Below are 20,657 nucleotides of genomic sequence, written 5' to 3'. Positions count from 1 at the left end.
TACCGTTTTCATTTTGAGGTTATGCGTTAGAGACAGATGCATTCACTTTAGATAGGACACCATCTAAGTCCGTTGAGACGACGTCGTATGAACATTGGTTTGGCAAGAAACCAAAATTGTCGTTTCTTAATGTTTGGGGCTGCGATGCTTAAGGCTTCAGCCGGAGAAGCTCGAACCCAAAGCGGACAAACACATCTTCATAGGATACCCAAAGGTGACAGTAGGGTATACCTTATATCTCAGATCCAAGGGCAAATTATTTGTCGCTAAGAACGGGTCCTTTCTCGAGAAGGAGTTTCTCTCGAAAGAATTGAGTGGGAGGAAGATAGAACTTGATGAGGTTGTCGAACATTTACTTCAACCAGAGAGTGATGCAACACAGAAAGATGTTTTCTGTGGCGCCTACATCTGTTGAAGAGGAAGTTAATGATAGTGATCATGAAGCTTCGAATCTATGGACTCTGTTCACCGTGTGATTTGTACCTATTTATTTTCAGATCGGCGATTCAATCTTCACCACGGGCAAGGGCTAGACTTTCGGCGGCCTCTTCATGCGTGCTTCCCGGCGGCTTCTGCCTGCTCCTTGTACCTGTATATAACAAACATAAACCTCACCTTGATTACCCGAGGTTGCTCATTGTGCTCATAATCTCATGACATCCTCTTGCAAGACCTGTTCGTCTCCACTCACAAGACGCCATGACCTGTACGCTCGGTAGCGAGGGAAAAGACCTGTATAGATCAAATAAACAACAATATATTCATTCTTACCAATCTTACCATATCACCTTGAGCACGATGTAGTAGAACTGACCTCCATGGATCTTAAGGAAATATTTGTGTGGAGGTATTGGAAGAAAGGATCAGCACACATGGGGCTATAGGGATGAAATTCTGCTGGGCATGGCCGCATGGCCTCCGTCTTCCTCAGTGGGTGCACCCTGACGGCGGCCTCTGCTTGAGCGGCCGGCTGTGCGCGTGTCCGCCTGAGCCGCCTTGCGGCGTGGCGTTGTCGTTCTCCCCTCTCTGGCCGTGCGTGGATGTGAAGGGCGGCGGCGTCTACGCGTGCATGTGTGAGCGTGAGCAGCCTAACGGCCGCGTGTGTGGCTGTGTTCCCTCTCCGGTGTGTAGCCCGCCGGCGGCAGCCACGTGCGTGAGAGTAGCCTGGCGGCCAGCCCATCTGTGCGGCCTCCCCTCGTGAGAGATCTGTCAGACAACCTCTTCTCCCGCCCACGTAGCTAGCTGACCACGTCGTGCTCTAGGCACGTCCTCTCTGTAACTGCACCACGACGCGCACGTCGCACATGTACTCAGCGCGCCCTGCGCTCTCTGTAACACTATATGTATGCCAATGCATTCATCGGCTGCACCCAAGGTGCATTGCCCAATTCCCCTACTCGTCTACATGGTATCAGACGCCGGCTACGTCTAGCGCCTGACGCCGCTTCCGCTGCCATTCCTCTGCGTGCCGTCCATGGGTGGACCACCGCCACCACCCCTTCCCCCTCCTCCCCCAGGCCCGGGCCATGCGCTCGCCGGCGCCCTTGATGACGCTGCCTCCGCCACCCCCCGACCCGTAGCACCTCCACTCCTCACACCATCGGCACTGGCCCTTGGGGTGCGTCCCGATGCCCTCGCCAACGGTGCACTCACCGCCCAGGCGCCGCCGTCGCTCTCCCCTCTTGCTGGGGTGTACATCAACCACCATGTGCCCCTCGTTCTCACTCTCCAGCTGCCGAACTTCTCGCAGTGGCGCACCCTGTTCGTGGTGATGTTCCAGAAGAGCGGTGTCGCCGGTCACCTCATCGGCGCACCACGCCGCCACGACCCCGCTTGGCTACAAGACGACGCCCACATCCTCTCCTGGCTTTACACACGTGTGAGCCCAGAGATTTTCGGCCTCGTTCATCAGCGCCACGCGACGGCCATGGAGGTTTGGGCCGCGATCACCTCTCTGTTCATGGAGAACCAGGAGCACCAGGCTGTGTTCCTCGTGACGGACTTCCGCCGCATCAAGCAAGGCTCTTCCTCCATCATCACCTACTTCACGCGCCTCAAGGAGTGCACCGATCGCCTGGCCGATCTCGGGGAACCCGTCAGTGACCGTGAGCAGGTACTGAACATGTTCAGAGGCCTGCACCCGCGCCTGCGCTATGCCATTCCTATTCTGACGATGCAGACGCCATTTCCGTCGTTCCTCCGCTGCCGAGCCTTTCTCCTGCTCGAAGAAAGCCGCCAGGCCGCGGACACCACCAGCGAGATGGCGCTGCACGCCGCGTGCTCCCTTGCTTCGCCTCCTGCCGCCAACAACGGTGGTAACCGCGGGGGCCGCAACTCCGGCGGGGGCGGCGGGTGCAACCGTGGGAAGGGCAAGGCCGTCGACCACGGCGGTTCCAACTCCGGCGGGGGGTCCTCGTCGCGTGTCTCTGCCCCGCCCGCGCCCACCACCACTCTGTGGACGGGCATGGTTCACGCCTGGCCCATGCCGTGGCGCCCTCATGCACCGGGAGCCGGCGTCCTCGGTCCTCGCCAGGGGCTCCTCCACCATTCGCTGGCGCCGTGTCCCACCACTACAACATGGCAGCGGCGGCGCCCAGCGGTGCGCCGCATCCGATCCCGCCCGATGCCCCCCCGCTGCAGTGGAACTATGGTGTCGTACCACCTCATCTGCTGTACGGGGCGTCGGCCACACCGGCATGGGATCAAGGCGCGCTCGTGCAGGCCCTCAACAACCTCCACATCCAGCAGCCGCAGCCGACGACGCCTACGGCAGACTGGTACCTAGACACGGGTGCCACGTCGCACATGGCGTCCAGCTCTGGTATGCTCTCCACCTCCTTCCCCTATACATCTTCTGGCATTACAGTTGGTGATGGGAACTCGCTCGCGGTAACGCACACTGGCCATACCACCATTCCCACCACTGCCAAACCCCTAGCTATTCGCAACATTCTTGTTTCTCCCCACCTCATCAAAAACCTACTCTCTGTCAAAGCCTTAGCTCGCGATAACCCTGTTAATGTCGAGCTTGATGATCGTGGCTTTTCTGTAAAGGAACAAAGGATGAAGCGGGTGATCCTCCGATGTGATGACGACGGTAATCTCTACCCTGTCTCCTCGCCCACACACCATGCCCTCACCGCCGTCTCCACCAACACTTGGCACCAACGCCTCGGCCACCCCGGACCTGACTCCCTCCACAGCGCACTCCGCTCGTCGTCTACGCCAAGCCATGGTGCCCTATCACCTGTCTGCCAAGCATGTCAGCTTGGGAAACACGTTAGGTTACCATTTGGATCTTTGGATCATGTATCTTTCTTTCCTTTTTCAGCTAGTTCATTGTGATGTTTGGACCTCGCCCGTCACTAGCATCTCCGGCATTCAGTATTATCTTGTACTGTTGGATGACTATAGTCACTTTGTTTGGACGTTTCCATTACGCCGTAATTCGGATGTTTTCTCTCACATAAAATCTTTCCTAGCTCTCGTCCGATGCCACTTCAACCTCAACATTCTGACCATGCAAAGTGACAATGGGCGTGAGTTCGATAATCACACCTCGTGCTCGTTCTTCGCTGCCGAAGGAATCCAACTGCGCATGTCATGTCCCTATACATCCCCACAAAACGGGTGCGCCGAACGGATCCTTCGAACGCTCAATGACGTCACACGAACCATGCTGACCCATGCCTCCATGCCCTATGAATACTGGGTGGAAGCTCTCACCACTGCCACCTTCCTCCTCAACCGTAGACCGTGTCGAGCACGCGCCAACCACACTCCCTTCTTCCTCCTCCATGGTGCCCATCCAGAGTACATTGCGCTACGTGTGTTCGGATGTCTGTGCTACCCCAACATGGCCGCCACAGCACCACACAAACTTGCCCCACGCTCACACCCGTGCGTTTTCCTGGGCTACTCCCCGGACCATAAGGGATATCGTTGTCTCAACCGAGAGACTGGCAGGGTCATCATCTCTCGCCATGTTGTGTTCGACGAGCACCACTTCCCTTTCGCCTCACCCCCGACGCCCAGCTCATCGGTTCCTGACTATGAACCAGCACCGCCTCTACACCCCGACATCCCTCGTCGAACCCGCACGCAACGCCATGCTGCTCGAGGGCCTAAAACCCCTACTCCAGCAGCTGCTACCTCACCAGCCTCCCCTCCCATGGCCTTGCCGCCAACGCCTCCTCCTGCCTCCCCATCCCCAGCATCGCCAGTCGGCCACGGTGACCCGCCGGCGCCCATCCCTGCTACTGCACCCCGTAGCTCTCCCGCCCATGCTCCCGACACCGTCCAACCACGGCCGAGTCGCCATGTGCCCACCCATGCCATGACCACCCGTGCTCAGCGCAGCATCTTCCATCCAAACCCACGCTATGCGGACGCCAACCTAGCTGTCTCCACTCCTTCCCCCTCACCCATACCAAAGAGCGTGCGCACCGCGATTCGCGATCCCCACTGGCTAACCGCAGTGCAGGAAGAGTACAGGGCGTTGATGGCGAACCAGACATGGACACTTGTGCCACGGCCGCCCGGCGCTAACATATTCACCTGGAAATGGTTGTTTCGCCACAAGTTCAAGGCTGACGGGACGCTGGAACGGTACAAGGCACGTTGGGTGGTGCGTGGGTTCTCCCAGCGCCCCGGCGTGGATTTCGATGAGACCTTCTCGCCAGTCGTCAAGTCCGCCACCATCCGCGCGGTGCTCACCATTGCCGCTGCTCGGGAGTGGCCAGTCCACCAGATGGACGTCAACAACGCATTCCTGCAGGGCTTCCTCACCGAGTGTGTCTACTGTCAACAACCGGCTGGCTTCGTCGACGATCGACACCCTGATCACGTATGCCTCCTCGACAGATCACTCTACGGGCTGCGGCAGGCACTGAGGGCGTGGTTCGAGCGCTTCGCCGCCTTCCTCCGCGCCATCGGCTTCACGGCTGCACGATCCGACCCCTCACTATTCGTTCTTCGCCACGCCGTCGAGGTCGCCTATCTTCTTCTGTACGTGGATGACATCGTGATCACCGCGTCCACGCGGGCTCTACTCCACCGCCTGCAACAGCAACTTCTCGCGGAGTTCTCCATGAAGGATCTTGGGCCATTGCACTACTTCCTTGGCATCAGCGTCGCCCGTGGCCCCGATGGCTTCTTCCTCTCCCAGAGCAAGTACGTCGAGGACCTGCTGGATCGCGCCAACATGGTGGCGTGAAACCTGTCAGCACGCCCGTCGACACCCGCCACAAGCTCTCCAGTGACGCAGGGGCACCTGTGTCCGATCCTTCGGAGTACCGCAGCTTGGTGGGTGCGTTGCAGTATCTCACCATGACGCGGCCGGACCTGGCCTACGCCGTGCAGCAAGCTTGCCTACACATGCACGACCCCCGTGAGCAGCACTTGTCGTTGGTGAAGCGGATTCTTCGCTACGTCCGTGGGTCGTCCACACACTCGACCTGGTCGCCTACTCCGACACCGACTGGGCCGGGTGCCCGGACACACGCCGCTCTACATCAGGCTATGCGGTGTTCCTCGGCGATGCTCTCGTCTCCTGGTCGTCCAAGCGGCAGCCAACTATGTCGCGTTCGAGCGCCGAGGCTGAGTACCGCGCCGTCGCGAACGCGGTGGCTGAATGCTGCTGGCTTCGCCAGCTGCTTGGCGAGCTCCACGCTCCTCTGCACTCGGCCACCGTGGTCTTCTGCGACAACATCTTGTCGGTGTACATGGCAGCCAACCCGGTCCACCACCGACGCACGAAGCACATCGAGTTGGACATACACTTCGATCGCGAGAAGGTGGCCCTCGGACAGTTTCGTGTACTCCATGTACCCACTACACAGCAGTTCGCGAACGTGATGACGAAGGGACTGCCAACATCGGCGTTTGAAGAGTTTCGATCCAGCTTATGCATCCGGCCACCGGATGCTGCAGCTGCGGCGGGGTATCAGACAACCTCTTCTCCCGCCCACGTAGCTAGCTGACCACGTCGTGCTCTAGGCACGTCCTCTCTGTAACTGCACCACGACGCACACGTCGCGCATGTACTCAGCGCACCCTGCGCTCTCTGTAACACTATATGTATGCCAATGCATTCATCGGCTGCATCCAAGGTGCATTGCCCAATTCCCCTACTCGTCTACAAGATCGGATGATATCCTTTTATAGATAGGAGCTAGGTTAGTGGATGAGCGAGGGAGATCCCAAGCGCGCCGCCGCAGGCTGTTGGCGAGCGGCCGATTCATGCGCAGCGGCTTGCTTATCAGATTTGCATGATGAGCTGCACGTACCAATCCATTTGCTAGATAAGTATGCACTGCTAACTAACTCACACGCAAATATCCATCAGGCCGTTCGGCCATGCATGCGTACGTTTGGTAGGTACTGTACGTACGGGTTGATCCTTTGGTTGCACCATCAAGCTATTTTAGTAATGCTATATATAAAAGATTGATAAATAGTGTCCCTCCGGCCATGCATCCATCCATCAGGGCATGGGCTGTATCATGATGTCAAGCCCACCTAATTAAGCCAAGGAAATTAGCACAAGTATTTGAGAGAGAGAAGAAAATGCACGTACGGCACATTCACTTGTGCTCTTGAATGTATAAACTAGTGCTTCATATTATTATTTATATTTTCTGTATGACATGCGGGCCAGGTAAATAAGTGACAAAATCTCGTCAAACACTTGCATGCATCAGCGCTGCGATTTCTTTTCTTTCTTTCTTCGCTTTTCACACCTGAAGAACTGGCTCTTCTGCAGTCTACACTTGCTACCGCGAGGGAAATTTGACTATTTTGACCTGTGGACGAAATCAATTCACAAAATGAACTGCCCGTGAAACTATTTCACAGCACTGACCCTTTTGTATAGCGCCCGCCACGCAGGCGCCACACCCTACGGTGCAGCGCCCAGCTCGGGGGCGTTGCACGCCAGTCCACGTGGCAGTCCTTGGGCCCGCACCCAGCAGTGCAGCGCCTCCTAGCTAGGCGCCACACATGTAATGTGCAGCGCCTAGCATTCGGGCGCTGCACTGTGACTTATCCAGCGGCTGGGCCCCCCTCCCCCACTCCCCCACCCCACACACCCCAACCCGAGCTTTGCCCCCTCTCCCACTCTCCCCCCTCTCAAATCCTCTCCCAAAACTTGCAAATTTGAAGAATTTGTCCGTGGATTTCGAAGTCATACCCTCCCTCAAGGTAATCTTCTCCGATCCCTTGTTTTGATCCAAGTAATGCTAGTTTGGGAAACCCTAGTTTTTTTTGGATCTAGAGATTTGCATGGAGATGTGAGATCTTTGTTTGCCAATTTCCTATGATTAGGCTTTGTTAGTATGTTAGGGTTATTCTTATGGGTGTTCTTATGTTGGTGCTAGGGTTATGGTTAGGGTTATTGTTAGGGTTATGGTTAGGGTTAGGGTTATGGTTAGGGTTAGGGTTATGGTTAGGGTTAGGGTTAGGGTTGTTGTTTGATATATATATACATTAGGGTTTGTATTCCGTGTTAATCCTTAAATTAGTACTCATGGAAGCAATGTTACGATGTGTTGTTTGAATGCTTATAGGGATGGAAAGAACATGTGTGTTTGTTCATCATGGGGACAAAGACGCCTTCTCGAAAGGCAATATTGAACCGGATCCGGATGAGCTAGATATGTTGTTTGATAGTAGTCCTAGCTATGCGGAGCTCTTGCAACAAGTGAGGAAAGATTTGAATTGGATGGACCCTAGTGATATCGTTGAGTTGGAGGGAAGGCATAATGTAGGTTTTGGAATGCACATCCGTTGGAAGACAATGCGTATCAACTCGGAGCAACGTTGGGTTGCATACAAGGAAACGGTGGCCGATTCACTTGACAAGGCTCTTGAGTTATTTGCAACGAAGAAGGTTGATTCAAATTTGCATTTGGACTTGAACCGGAAACCCTCCCCTTTGGCTGCTAGTAGCCCCCCACCCTTGAAGCGAGATGAAATTGTTGAACCTCTTTTGACCCAAGAAGTGAGGCCAACATTGAGCCCGTTTACAAACAACCAAGATGAAGCTTTGCAAGAGGACAATGATGAGTATGCAGACGATGACAATGAAGTTGATCTCCATGACAACAATGTGGGTGATCTTGACAAATATCATTTGCAAGAGACAATGGACCATTCCATCCCTTTTTCCCGTGCATATGCATCGGATTCGGATGACGAAGGTCCCGATGAACAAGTTGATGAGGAGGGGTTCACGATGAAGGAGGCCGAAACTTTCGAGAAGGTATTCGGTCGGGATCACAAGACACCATTGTTCAAGGATGTTAGTCTCGCGGATGAAGCCGTTGTGGATGGTGGCAAATCTATATCTCTTGGGGTTAGGCCAAGCTCTCACCGTGATTTGGGAGACGACAAGAACCGGATTGGTAAAGGGTGTAAGTTCGAAACCTTCTTGGAATTGAAGATGTGGCTCGACAACTACTCGGTTACGCATTATCATCCACACAAGGTGGTGCATTCGGACGTCAATGTGCGCTACACGGTTGCATGTGCATGTGAAGATGAAATATGTCCGTGGATTGTGCGTGCAAGACCATGGAAAGGAGGTCCCGCTTGGCACGTAGTGAGTTGTGTGCCAACTCACATGTGCCGAGGCAAAAGGGTGGATGGCAAGATTGTGTCCCAAGACCACAGACAACTCACGTCTGAGTTCATCGCTTACAGGCTCTCCAACTCAATATCCACACTTCCAACAATGAGCGTCCAACATGTCATTGACCTTGTGAAAGCCATCTTTCATTACAAGGTGAAGTACGGCAAGGCATGGAAGGCGAAGCAAGCCGCATTTAAGATGTTGTATGGTACTTGGGAGGAAGCATACAACCGAATCCCTAGGTTGTTGTTAGCCATGGCCGCCACAAACCCGGGCATGGTTCATGTTGTCGAGCCTCATGGGCACCAAACAACGGTTTATGAAGGAAAGAAAGTCCGAGTATTTGGCCGTGCATTTTGGGCGTTCGAGCAATGCGTGAGGGCTTTCGAACACTGTAGGCCGGTCATCTCCATTGATGGCACGTTCTTGACCGGACAATACAAGGGCACCTTGTTGGTTGCGATAGCAAGTGATGCCAATAACCGGGTGTTGCCATTGGCATTTGCTTTGGTTGAGGCGGAGAACAATGACAACTGGGAGTGGTTTATGCGTCTTTTGAGGACGAAGGTGTTACCCGCTCAAAGGAAAATTTGTGTCATATCGGATCGGCATGCAGGAATTCTTAACGCACTGGAGATTGACATTCCCGGGCATGCTCCGTTGCACCATCGATGGTGCATGAGGCACTTTTGTTCGAACTTCTATAGGGCATGTGGCCTTAAGGAGTTGGTCGATGATCTTCAAGATTGTTGTCTTGCTTTCTCCGAGAAGCGGTTCGCCACTTTGTTGAACAAATTGCTCGCACACAAAAAGCTTGATGCCGGGGGTCAAGACTTTCTCAATAGGCACATTCAATACCGGAACAAGTGGGCACGTGCTTTTGATGAAGATGGCCGAAGATACGGTCAAATGACAAGCAATATGGCCGAATGCTTCAATAGGGTGCTCAAAGGTGCACGTGGATTACCCGTGACGGCAATAGTTCAATACACATTTGACAAGATGAATGCGTACTTTCTAAAGTACTCAATGGAAACTGATGCATAGATAGCGGGTGAGAACCCGCGCAAGTACAAGTACAAGTTCCCACCCAAGGTTGATGAATGGTTAGAATTTCAATCACGAAAGGCGGACTCAAAAGAAGCTATATTATATGACAACGAAGAGTGAAAGTATGAAGTGAAAGAGCCAGGAGGAACCACAAACGATGGCCGGCAACATGGAGGTCGGGCTTTCAAGGTGTCGTTAACACAATGTGATTGCTCTTGCGGGAGGCCATTGTTGCTTCATCTCCCATGCTCACATTTGTATACCACCGATCGCGTTAGAAATGTGGACATCAATCACCCACGCACCATGAGGGAGTTGGAGTTCTCAATCATGACGGTCAAGAAAACATGGGCTCCCCGCTTTCACCCATACTTTGACCAATCACAATGGCCGGAGTACCATGGAGTTCAACTATGGTCGGATCCGGAGTTGAAGGTTGTTAAACGTGGTAGACGTAAAACAAAGCGTTTTAGAGGCGACATGGACGGATGGGGCCATGGTGGCCGCCGCGAAGCGGGAAACGATCAATTCCAAGAGCCTCGTGAGAGCTCCCGTTGTGGGGAATGCAAAGGTCATGGCCACAAAAAAAGTTCATCATTGGAGCTGAAGGGATCATTGAGTTGCCTTTCCTGACTAATGCGTTGTACTGGTGTTGGGATACCTCATCAAAAACAGTGGGTTCTTCCAAAATCTCCTCAGCATACGCCGGCTTGCATACCTCCACACGGGTACTTGCAAGAAACCATGTGAGATAGTTGTTGAACGCTACAGGGCAGTGCTCACGAAGCTGGACTCCTTTTCCAGCCCTAGCTTGCTCCACACTAAGCGCAAACTGTACGACATACTTTCTGTGATGCTTGGCCCAATCCTTAATCTTCCGCTGCCTTTTCCTATCCAACCTGCAAGTTAGAAACATAATATTAGTAGCATCGAAACCGCCGAGAAGCTGCTAAGTACTCAAGGTTAATTATATCTTACGCGTGTAGCAACTTGTCCGTGTCCTCCCACTCCGGCGGATGTGCCTGGAACAAACCAAACTGACGGCGCACTCGATGTGGGAGGTGAAGCTCAACCGCCCAGTTGCATATGAGTGGGCACCGCATACGCCAGAGATCCCTATCCCTAGTGCACATCGGATTCAGCCTGAACTCTAAAGGGTTACCAAAACTATCTCCTGTTCCATACGGCTCCCGTATCACCTGCAAAATGGGATAGAATGCAAAATTGATATCGAGTTGCAATAGAAGCATCATAATCACTTATGCCATGTCAATTCACCTGCTCAGGCGTGATCGCGTCAAGCTCACTCTGGTACAACTTGTACATGACCGAGGGATCATTTGTCGTCTCATTTATCACATCCCACTTGTAAGCCCAAGTGGGTAGCCGTAGTAGGTCGCCTTTGTCGTCCCAATCATCGTACTTCACCTTCTTCGGACGTCCAACTGGCAAACGCTCCCAGCTCCATATGGAAAGTGCAAGCAAACAACCACCAATACCTCCAGATGACCTACAACAGGCTTCGTCCAACTGCACATAAAAGAGAACATGGTTCAATTAAGAGCAAGATTGCATTCATAATGTAGCAATGAAGTGAAAAAGAAACAACTTCATACCTGTCTATACAAGTAAGCCAGTGTCGCCGAACCCCAACTCCATTTGCTATCGAAGACGGTCAACGCCTTCAACCACATCCATGGAGCATTCTTGCCTATGCCATCAGCAAACATAGTCCTGGATATCACATACCACATGTAGACACGAGCATATATCTTGACCGTGTCCTCATCAGCTTCCGGTGGGCAAGTACCAAAGTGCTCAGTAATCCACGTGAAAGTAGCACCGGCTGCGACTCTTTCCTTCTTGTTTTCTGCTGCTGGTTCTGGAGGCTCCGAAGGAACCATACCGATAAGGGCATGCATCTGCGCGCGCCACCCATCGGAATCGGTGCTCATACATAGAGGATTCCCATCGATAGGAAGACCGGTGATCATAGCAATATCCTGGAGCGTCACTGTCATCTCCCCGGTCCGTAGATGGAAACTATGTGTCTCCGGCCGCCAATGATCAATAAGCGCGGTGAGTGCTGGAGCATTGTTGGGTGGCGTCGACCGTCTGACCATATGAATGAAAGGGAGAAGTCCCGTCTCCCTTACATACGGTGTGTATTGCTCATCATAGCGCATCCACCCAAGGGTGACCCCGTGAGAACGAAGCTTCAAAGGTGCAAGCGCCTACAAACAAACAATTCATAACATTACATATGGGGCATTTGTGTTTGAAATAAATACGAAATTCATAAAACAGGCCACTTTCATTATTACCCGCTGCTCCACCGTCATAGCGTACGACCGGTGTTGTTTGTCCCAGTGATCATCGAGAAGCCAAACCATCCTAACAATTTTGAAAGAAAGCTTTCTTGTCAACACGATTATCTTTTCAATACAAATAAACTAAAGTACGCCTACTAGATGCAAAATACAAAGCATATGTATCCAAACCATTCTTGCCAATACAAATGTAATTTCAATAAACTAAACTAAGCCTACCTCATGCAAGATTCAATACAAATATCTTTTCCATATAAATAAAATGTCAACCTATGTATCCAAACTATATAAATAACATGTCAACCTATGTATCCAAACCACATTCTAGTCTAACAAGGGTTCCCCAAATCTAATACATGCAAGATTCAAACAAAAATTCCCTAAATCTAATACACACAAGATTCAAACAAGGGTTTCTCAAATCTCCGAAATAGCATATATTCTATGGATAGAAAGAAGGGGATCGGAGAAAAGTACCTTCTAGGATGGATTGGTGAAGGAATCCACGGGCCAAATCGTCAGATTTGAAGATTTTTTAAGAGGGGATTGAGAGGGGGAGAGGAGGAAGCCGCCGGCCGCTTGTTCTGTAACTCCTCTGGAACGAATGGGTGGGGTGGGGGGGGGGGGCAGCGGGCGGCTGGCATCTAAGTCACAGTGCAGCGCCTGCGGGCCGGGCGCTGCACATTACGGTGCAGCGCCTAGCTCTGAGGCGCTGCACTACTGGGTGCGGGCCCAGGGGCTGCCACGGTGGACTGAGGTGCAACGCCCCCGAGCTAGGCGCTGCACCGTAGGGTGTGGCACCTGCGTGGCGGGCGCTACACAAAAGGGTCAATGCTGTGAAATAGTTTCACGGACAGTTCATTTGGTGAATTGATTTCGTCCACAGATTAAAATAGTCAAAATTGCCCTACCGCGAGGCTATACCTTTTTGTCCGAACCTAGTTCCGAACCTACGTGTACCTGCGGGGCAACAGGCTGAGGCTACCCATTGGCCATGCCTTTATGTGCTTTGTCAGTCTTGCTTTGACAAGGACACATAAAAGCGACAAATATCTAGCGGTGGCCTTGCGTGGACATAAAATCATGTGGGGATTCCTTCCCGACTAGTAAGACAAACAAGCTGCATGGCTCCGCAACATGCACGTAAGAAAGAAATAACAACCAAGGGATCGCTGGTATCTATTCCTACCCGTTCATTAGTTGGGTCGATTCGATCCATCGCCGTTCAGTAATTCTCGGAACAAAATATTTCGTCTGGTAGCTGCCTGCCTAGCTGGCCAGGCCCGACGCCCGCGTCGTCCTCCGCCTGGGGCGACTCGGGCGGCTAGAAACCTAGCCGTCGCCGCCGCAAATTTCCTCCTCCCGTTCCTCCGCCGCCGCAAATTTCCTCCTCCCTTTCCTCCTCCTCCGCCGGAAGACGCTGCCGGGCTAAGCCCAGGGGCCGACGGCGGTGGCGGGGGATCTCCTCTCTTGCGCATCTCCGGGGTGGGGAGGACCCCAAGGCGTGTGGTGGTGCGACCGATCTGAGATCTGCAGCGCGGCGGATGGCGGCAGGCGGCGGGAGGCCGGCCCGTCCTCGGACGGCGACGGCTTGGCGCGGCGGAGGCCAGGGTTGCGGGCGCTGCGGATGGCTCTTCGGGCGGCAGCGGCGGCTGCGTCAACGGCGGCCGGCTTGGCTGCGTGGCGTGCATGCTACCTTCAGATCGGGCGACGGCGGCGTGGAGGGAATGGTGGTCTCGTCGGCGGCACCTCCGATCAGATCTGTTCTGACCAGTGCAGCCGGCGGTGGTGGTCATCTCTTCCGTCAGAGGTGGTCGGCCTAAGGCTGGGTGTTCGGATCTCGGGATCCGTCATCTGGCACCAGCTGCGATTGGGGTGACGTAGTTGCCGGTGAAAACCAAGCCGACGGCGGGCGATGGCAGCGTTCCACGTCGTTACCTTGATGAAGGCATCATCATGTGACTACCGTCGACCCACTCGTATTGCTCCGGGGGAAACCCTAGGATCTGATGTTCCAGACCGGACGATGGCGGCACCGCGGTGTCGTTTCTCTTTTGGGAGCGTCGTTTTGTGGAGCAGCGCTGGAAGTCAGAGACAGGAGGTGGAGCGGCTTCGTCTTGCACGGAGCTTCGGTGGAGATGTCAAGTCATGCCTGACCGACAGGTGCTACGCTTGGTCATGCCTGGTCGGCAGGTGCCACGCACGACAAATCCTCCAAGGGCTTCAAGCAGTGTCGGCTGGTGGTACGTGGCAGCATGGCGCTGAGGTGTATCAGTGGCGACCGCGACGTGTACGGCTGTTTGCGCGCAGGGAGGAGGTGCCGTTGGGCGCCGTGGTGGCGTCGACGATAGCTGGACCGAGTAAGGTTGATGCATCAGTACAGTTCTGAAGATGGAGCAGTGGCAGTTGGCGGCGGCGGCCTCTGAGAGCATGCCGGACCAGTATGTGTCCCAGACCCGGCAAGTAGCTAGGTTGGGGTCTCAGATCTTAGATGTTAGGCTTGGCTGCGATGTCTGTTTGGTATTAGGCCCAGGTTATATGCGCCCCTTCATCAATTGGATAGGTGTAGCGACAGTTTGTTGCTTAAACAGCGGCTTTAGTCTTATTGTTATATGACTTTGTAAGGTCTTGTGAGAATAATTAATAAAGTGGCCGTATGCATAGTCCAGATGCAGAGGCCGAGGGTCATCTTCCTTTTCTAAAAAAAAAAGCTGCCTGCCTAGCTAGATATATGCAGTACTGCACTGCAGGAGTATAGCTACAAGTGCAGTAGTAGTACTCGTCATCGCTCTCAGCTGCTCCTCCACTACTAGCAAGCAAGCTAAGCTCCCTCTTCTTCCTCCATCCATCTTCTCCTCTACACACCAGATCACACCGTACCACGAACAAACAAACAAACTTGGAGCTTAGTATATATGTCCATGCTATGCGGCGCCAGCAACTTTTTTCTTTTTTGAAAATGGAGGAGAACCCCGGCCTCTGCATCTGAACGATGCATGCAGCCACTTTATCAATTATTTACACAAAACTTTATAAAGTCATATAACAGTAAAACTAAAGCCACCGTCTAGGCAACATTTGTCGCTACTCCTATCTAGTTGATGAAGGGATACTGATAATCTAGGCCTAATATCAAACAGACCTCGCAGCGAAACCTAAACATCTAAGACATGAGGTCCCAACCAGGACGCTTTCCGGATATGGGGCACCCACTAATCCGGTGCACTCCTCAACCAGGACGCCTGTCAGGTATGAGGCCGCCGCAGCCACTTGCCACCAAACCATCTTCAGAACTGTACTGTTGCATCTACCGTGCCAGGTCTTCTGCCATCGACGCCACCACAACGCCAATGCGGCACCAGCAACTGCCCTCACCACCACCACCACCACATAATCTCGCCTTTTCATCATCACCAGAACAGGCTGCACCAGCACGAGTACCAGTTCTTCGGCGGCCAAGGCTACCACCAGCGCAACGGCGAGCCACCAGTATCATGGCTCTGCTTGGACCACCCACCGCTACCCCCGGACGACTACCACCACCGCACAGCATGGACATCCACGCCGTTTCATGAACCCCCAGCTGCAGGGAACAGTAGCAGGCTCAAGTTGGGGGTGGACACCGGCGACCGACACATGGCGCAACTTCTGCAGCCACCGGCGCTGCCAACAACAGCCACCATCGTGAGTAGTACAGCTGATTAAGTTTTCCATCTCTTCCCGATCGATGCGTCCGCACGGACCGGCTTCCTGCTAACGAAAATCACAGTTAATTTTCATCTACCCAACCCCTACAAAAAGGTAAAGTTCCTCCGTAGGTCGAAGCAATGTTGATGTGCTGAAGATAAGAGGTTCCTCTGTAGTTGATATGCTGGGTCCATATAATCATCTCATATAGGAGTATCCACATATTCTTGTTAATATGTTGGGTCCATGCACCCTCTCTCATTTATTTTTGAAACATGCACGAGTATTGCATGTGAATATATTAGAAGATGTGAAAGAGGGGGGGGGGGGGGGGAGCATTTTATGTGATCATTTTGATTTGAATGTTTGTATTTTAGTTTCCTAACAACTTTTCAAGCCTATAGCTCATAGCTGATACTAATCTCCTAACTTGGGTAGCGACCGGGTGATTGCTCCAGGGAGTTATCAAACTGATCAAAGATCAGGAGATCCAAAAAGGACCAAAATCTCGTGAAATCAAAACAGGCTCCTTTTAATTAGTTTGCATCAGGAAATTGCTTACTTAATAACTTGCTAGCAGTCTTAGGGTTTAGGATTTGGACTGCGTGCATCTATGGACGCAGAGGCCAGGAGAGTAATCTCTTCCACCATCTAAAAAAATAGCTGATACTAATCTCCTAACTTGGGTAGCGACCGGGTGATTGCTCCAGGGAGTTCTCAAACTGATCAAAGATCAGGAGATCCAAAAAGGACCAAAATCTCATGAAATCAAAACAGGCTTCTTTTAATTAGTTTGCATCAGGAAATTGCTTACTTAATAACTTGCTAGCAGTCTTAGGGTTTAGGATTTGGACTGCGTGCATCTATGGACGCAGAGGCCAGGAGAGTAATCTCTTCCACCATCTAAAAAAATAGCTGATACTAATCTCCTAACTTGGGTAGCGACCGGGTGATTGCTCCAGGGAGTTCTCAAACTGATCAAAGATCAGGAGATCCAAAAAGGACCAAAATCTCGTGAAATCAAAACAGGCTCCTTTTAATTAGTTTGCATCAGGAAATTGCTTACTTAATAACTTGCTAGCAGTCTTAGGGTTTAGGATTTGGACTGCGTGCATCTATGGACGCAGAGGCCAGGAGAGTAATCTCTTCCACCATCTAAAAAAATAGACCGATTACAATACAGTGAATCCCTGAATGTAAATGGGCCGGATCAAGTTCTGGTTAGGGACTCGTTAAGAAGGAGTACTTCATAACAGTGAATACAAAGTACATAACTGCTACCTGCAAGAAAATTATATAACTGAGCTCTTATGGTTGTTTTGTTTCCTTTTGTTGTTCAGAGGTGCCATTATGCAGGGATGCATTCACCAGCCTGACTAGCAATGAACTGATCATGGCTATTGACACAGAGATGATGGTGGTGGCTGCCCGTCATCCCACAATGCAAATGCACGAGAGAGAAGCGAAGGTGATGAGGTATAGGGCGAAGAGGAAGCGGCGGCGCTATGACAAGAAGATCCGCTACAAGTCCAGAAAAGCTTACGCTGAACTCAGGCCACGGGTAAACGGCCGCTTCGTCAAGGTACCCGAAGCCCCTGCGCCACTCGCACCACCAGCTTCGCCCTATGATCATAGTAACTTGACCTCGGATGGTTCCAGTAAATTGTAACACAAGCTAGCAAAACTGATCACATATTTACTCGTGATGGATCCACAATTAATGAAGTAGTATTTCATCAAAGATAAAAAAATAACTCAGTTGTTTATCAATCATCATAGATATTGTGTTGATTTGACTATATAAAATGGTCAATGGATCAACCAAACGAAATGTATTTTTTGAAGCAAGCATTCTTATGGTACATGTTCATTTAAGCATGTAATTTAAGGAGGCTAGCTACTTAGTTGTGTAGTATGGTTGCCGTTTTGATTTGTATGGAATTATATTAATCATACTAGCAAAATAATATGCAACCCATCGACTAAAGTCATCACAGACTCAGATTTCAATACGGACGAACTTTCTGTATAAAGCTTGTTATCCTATCTTGAAAATGGATGTGGGTGTTATCATTAAGCCATCAAAACAGCCAACGATGCACAATGCATATTTTGAGGAGAAAACATTATATTTAATTCACCAAATATGGTTGAACCTTGTAACCACTTGCATATTACTCCCTCCGTAAACTAATATAAGAGTGTTTAGATTACTACTTTAGTGATCTAAATGTTTTTATATTAGTTTACAGAGGGAGTACAAAGTTATGTCAGATAATTAATTTGTGGCCTTCTCATAGGTAAAATATCTTCACAGTGTATGAATAAGGCATTTGAATAGAATATGAGACACTGCATGGAAAATTGTAAACATACCATAACGATATCGTAATAGCTGCAAACCATCCAAAGCTCATGTCCTATCTCTATTGCAATCATGTGTTCCTTATGTTGTTGGATGTATTTATTAAATACATCCTTCATCTATGAGATAAGTACATACATTCAATTGTTCATTTAACCTACCCCGTATATCTAAGGGTGAGGAAAAGCATGTTTAGCCGAACCCTCAAATTGGCATAACTCCTCAAATTGTCATCTTTTGAGGAGTCGAACTGCACCTAACCGAAGTCTCAAACTCATATATTTGATGAGTTAACTCTCAAATGATTCATTTTTGCCTCAAATTTGAGAGAGCCACCCCACTCATCATCAAATCCTAAGTTAGCCCTTGTTGAAAAAAAATCAACAAAACCATCGGCACGACGGCTGATTGGCCTTCTACCGCTATAAATTCATACTGGCGCCTCACCCAAATCCTATCCCCTCCTTGTCGTGGTTCCCAAAGGTCACCGGAATCTGGTCCAAAATCACCGTCGACCCCGGATTCTCAACCGCCGTTGCCCGAATCACTCCTGGCGCTTGATTGGTCGTTGCCGTCACCATGGTGACGCTGCTCCCCACTCACATGCTATGCCTTACTCATGCTAAAACCTCCCACGGATCGTCGTGCGGGGAGCCATCGACGAGATGAAGTATGTGGAACGGAGCAGCCCCACTCTAGCGTTGAATCATCATTATCATCAGAGGAGGAGGGGGTGAGGGTGAGCAACCTGACGAAGGAGCGGCGATACACGGTGACAGCATAGTGGTGCCCCTCCAACTATGGAAGGAGGAGGAGCACCGTGTCGCCAAGCAAGTTGACATTGCGGTTGTCACCGCCCTCCTCACTGACCCGCCAGCGGTGGCGGAGCACTGTGCTGCCAAGGGTGTTGCAAATCAAGACGCTGACGCTGACGATTAGCGGCTGCCGAAGACGCGCAGATGCGCCCACAACGGCCAGGCATCGGGCTCCAGCAGATCGTCGGTGATAAAACTCGTCACCAACTCCGATTAGTGTTCATTTTAGCATAATGTAGGTTATTTTAGGTTTACTTTAGCTCTAAATTGAGTGCTATCTACTTAATTATGAACTATGGCATTGTGTTATGGACGGCTGTCTATAATTATTTAATATGTGGTTTTAATCTAGTTTTAAAATTGAGCTTCGAATGAGATGTTTGTGTATAATTTGAATTTGAGGAGTTGAATTTAAGGGCAGTTAGAGTTGCTCTAAGAACATGATTTGGAGACTGCAGCAAAGTCCCCCGCCCCAAAGTTGGTGTGAATCATTGACAGATGACGAGATGATGTCCATGATTACAAGGAAGCTACCCTCGGCTACCATCACTAATTAAGATCAAGAAATATTTAACCCATGTTTCTTTTTTGAGCAATTACCCTGCATGGAAAATTGTAAACATACCATGACTATATCGTAATAGTTGCAAACCATCCAAAGCTCATGTCCTATCTCTATTGCAATCATGTGTTCCTTATGCTGTTGGATGTACTTATTAAATATATCCTTCATCTATGAGATAAGTACATACATTCAATTGTTCATTTAACCTAACCCATATAGCTAGTTACTTACTTAGTATGTCCATCGTTTGATCGATCATGTGTATGTGTGAGTGCATAGTGGTGTCACCATTATCATTGGAAATAGATGATGATTTGGAGATGACACAAGTCATGGGCTAGGGCTCGGACAGGACCTAGCCGAAGGCGAGAGGATGGGGGGGCTTGCCTAGAAGAAATCTCGACTATGAAGTAAACAGTATCAAAAAATGAGACCAACCCAAGGGCTAACCCTCGTTGGCTTTTCTTTATAGGAAAAACTCCGTGAGCACCGCGCGTCCGTGCCGGGACTCGAACTCGGGTGGGCTGGCAGCAACCTCAGCTACCCAGCCAACGGGGTCGACGCCCCGTCCTCACGAGGTAAACAGTATCACTAGTCTAGGAGAGGAATAAGGTGTGGAGCCGTTGGATTTTGGTCCAACGGTCCAGATTGATTTGACATAACTTAAAATTTAGCCCCATACTGGTGAGGATACTATATATTTACTACTATTAGAGCACTGACACAAAGTGGTTGAAGTGTTTAGTGCATTAAAATTTGTATTTTATTATATGAAAAATGTACCGTTCACTATTAGCATGGTAATCATTATTGTAGCCTTGTAACTCGTTATGGCGGAAAAATAGCCGCAACATAATAAAATTGGATCTTGTTGATGCACTAGTCGATATGAACATAATTGTGAAGACATGTCGCTAATGAGATTAGCAGTCCATGAGATAAGCCATTTTGGATTTCAGATTGACAACAATTAATGTTGATGGCTTCAACATGATATGGAAGATTATGCATGCACACACCTTCTACCGATGGGCAAACCCCTTTAGAAACCCAAAGGGAATTACAGGTTCTTCATTCAGTATTAAATACACTGAACACATGTTTCTAGCTGATTACTGAAACAAATGAACTGATTACTAGAGAATCCACATGAACAAGTAAGACACATTTGATTGAACGGTAAACCAAGGATAGTAACACTTTGACGACAAGCTCC

The 20,657-nt window shown here is 50.7% G+C and overlaps 1 protein-coding gene and 2 pseudogenes across 1 annotated transcript; 2 read left to right on the top strand and 1 right to left on the bottom strand.

Annotated features, from left to right (window-relative positions):
• The first annotated feature begins 1,474 nt into the window (after positions 1 to 1,474).
• On the top strand, positions 1,475 to 3,345 carry LOC147973999 (uncharacterized; annotated as a pseudogene).
• Positions 3,346 to 10,148: 6,803 nt separating this feature from the next.
• On the bottom strand, positions 10,149 to 12,021 carry LOC147973998 (serine/threonine-protein phosphatase 7 long form homolog). The gene is made up of 5 exons (XM_087524867.1): positions 12,004 to 12,021; positions 11,296 to 11,913; positions 10,958 to 11,209; positions 10,658 to 10,878; positions 10,149 to 10,578 (listed from the first exon to the last, which is right to left on the bottom strand). The coding sequence occupies exons 1-5, from the start codon at positions 12,019 to 12,021 to the stop codon at positions 10,149 to 10,151; spliced, it is 1,539 nt and encodes a 512-aa protein (XP_087380993.1).
• Positions 12,022 to 14,924: 2,903 nt separating this feature from the next.
• LOC125506485 (protein VERNALIZATION 2-like) lies at positions 14,925 to 17,358 on the top strand (annotated as a pseudogene).
• The last annotated feature ends 3,299 nt before the right edge of the window (positions 17,359 to 20,657 follow it).

The sequence above is a fragment of the Triticum urartu genome, chromosome 5A (genome assembly GCF_056163025.1).
Source record: "Triticum urartu cultivar PI428250 chromosome 5A, HENAU_Tu73, whole genome shotgun sequence".
NCBI lineage: Eukaryota > Viridiplantae > Streptophyta > Magnoliopsida > Poales > Poaceae > Triticum > Triticum urartu.
The sequence above is the reverse complement of the archived record's forward strand: the minus strand, read 5'-3'. Positions and strand labels throughout refer to the sequence as shown.

Coding starts and splice junctions, on each gene's coding strand:
- LOC147973998 (XM_087524867.1), bottom strand. Junction 11,210..11,295: donor TGGCTTACTTGTATAGACAG/GTATGAAGTTGT, acceptor TTTTATGTGCAG/TTGGACGAAGCCTGTTGTAG. Junction 10,579..10,657: donor ACGGACAAGTTGCTACACGC/GTAAGATATAAT, acceptor TCTAACTTGCAG/GTTGGATAGGAAAAGGCAGC.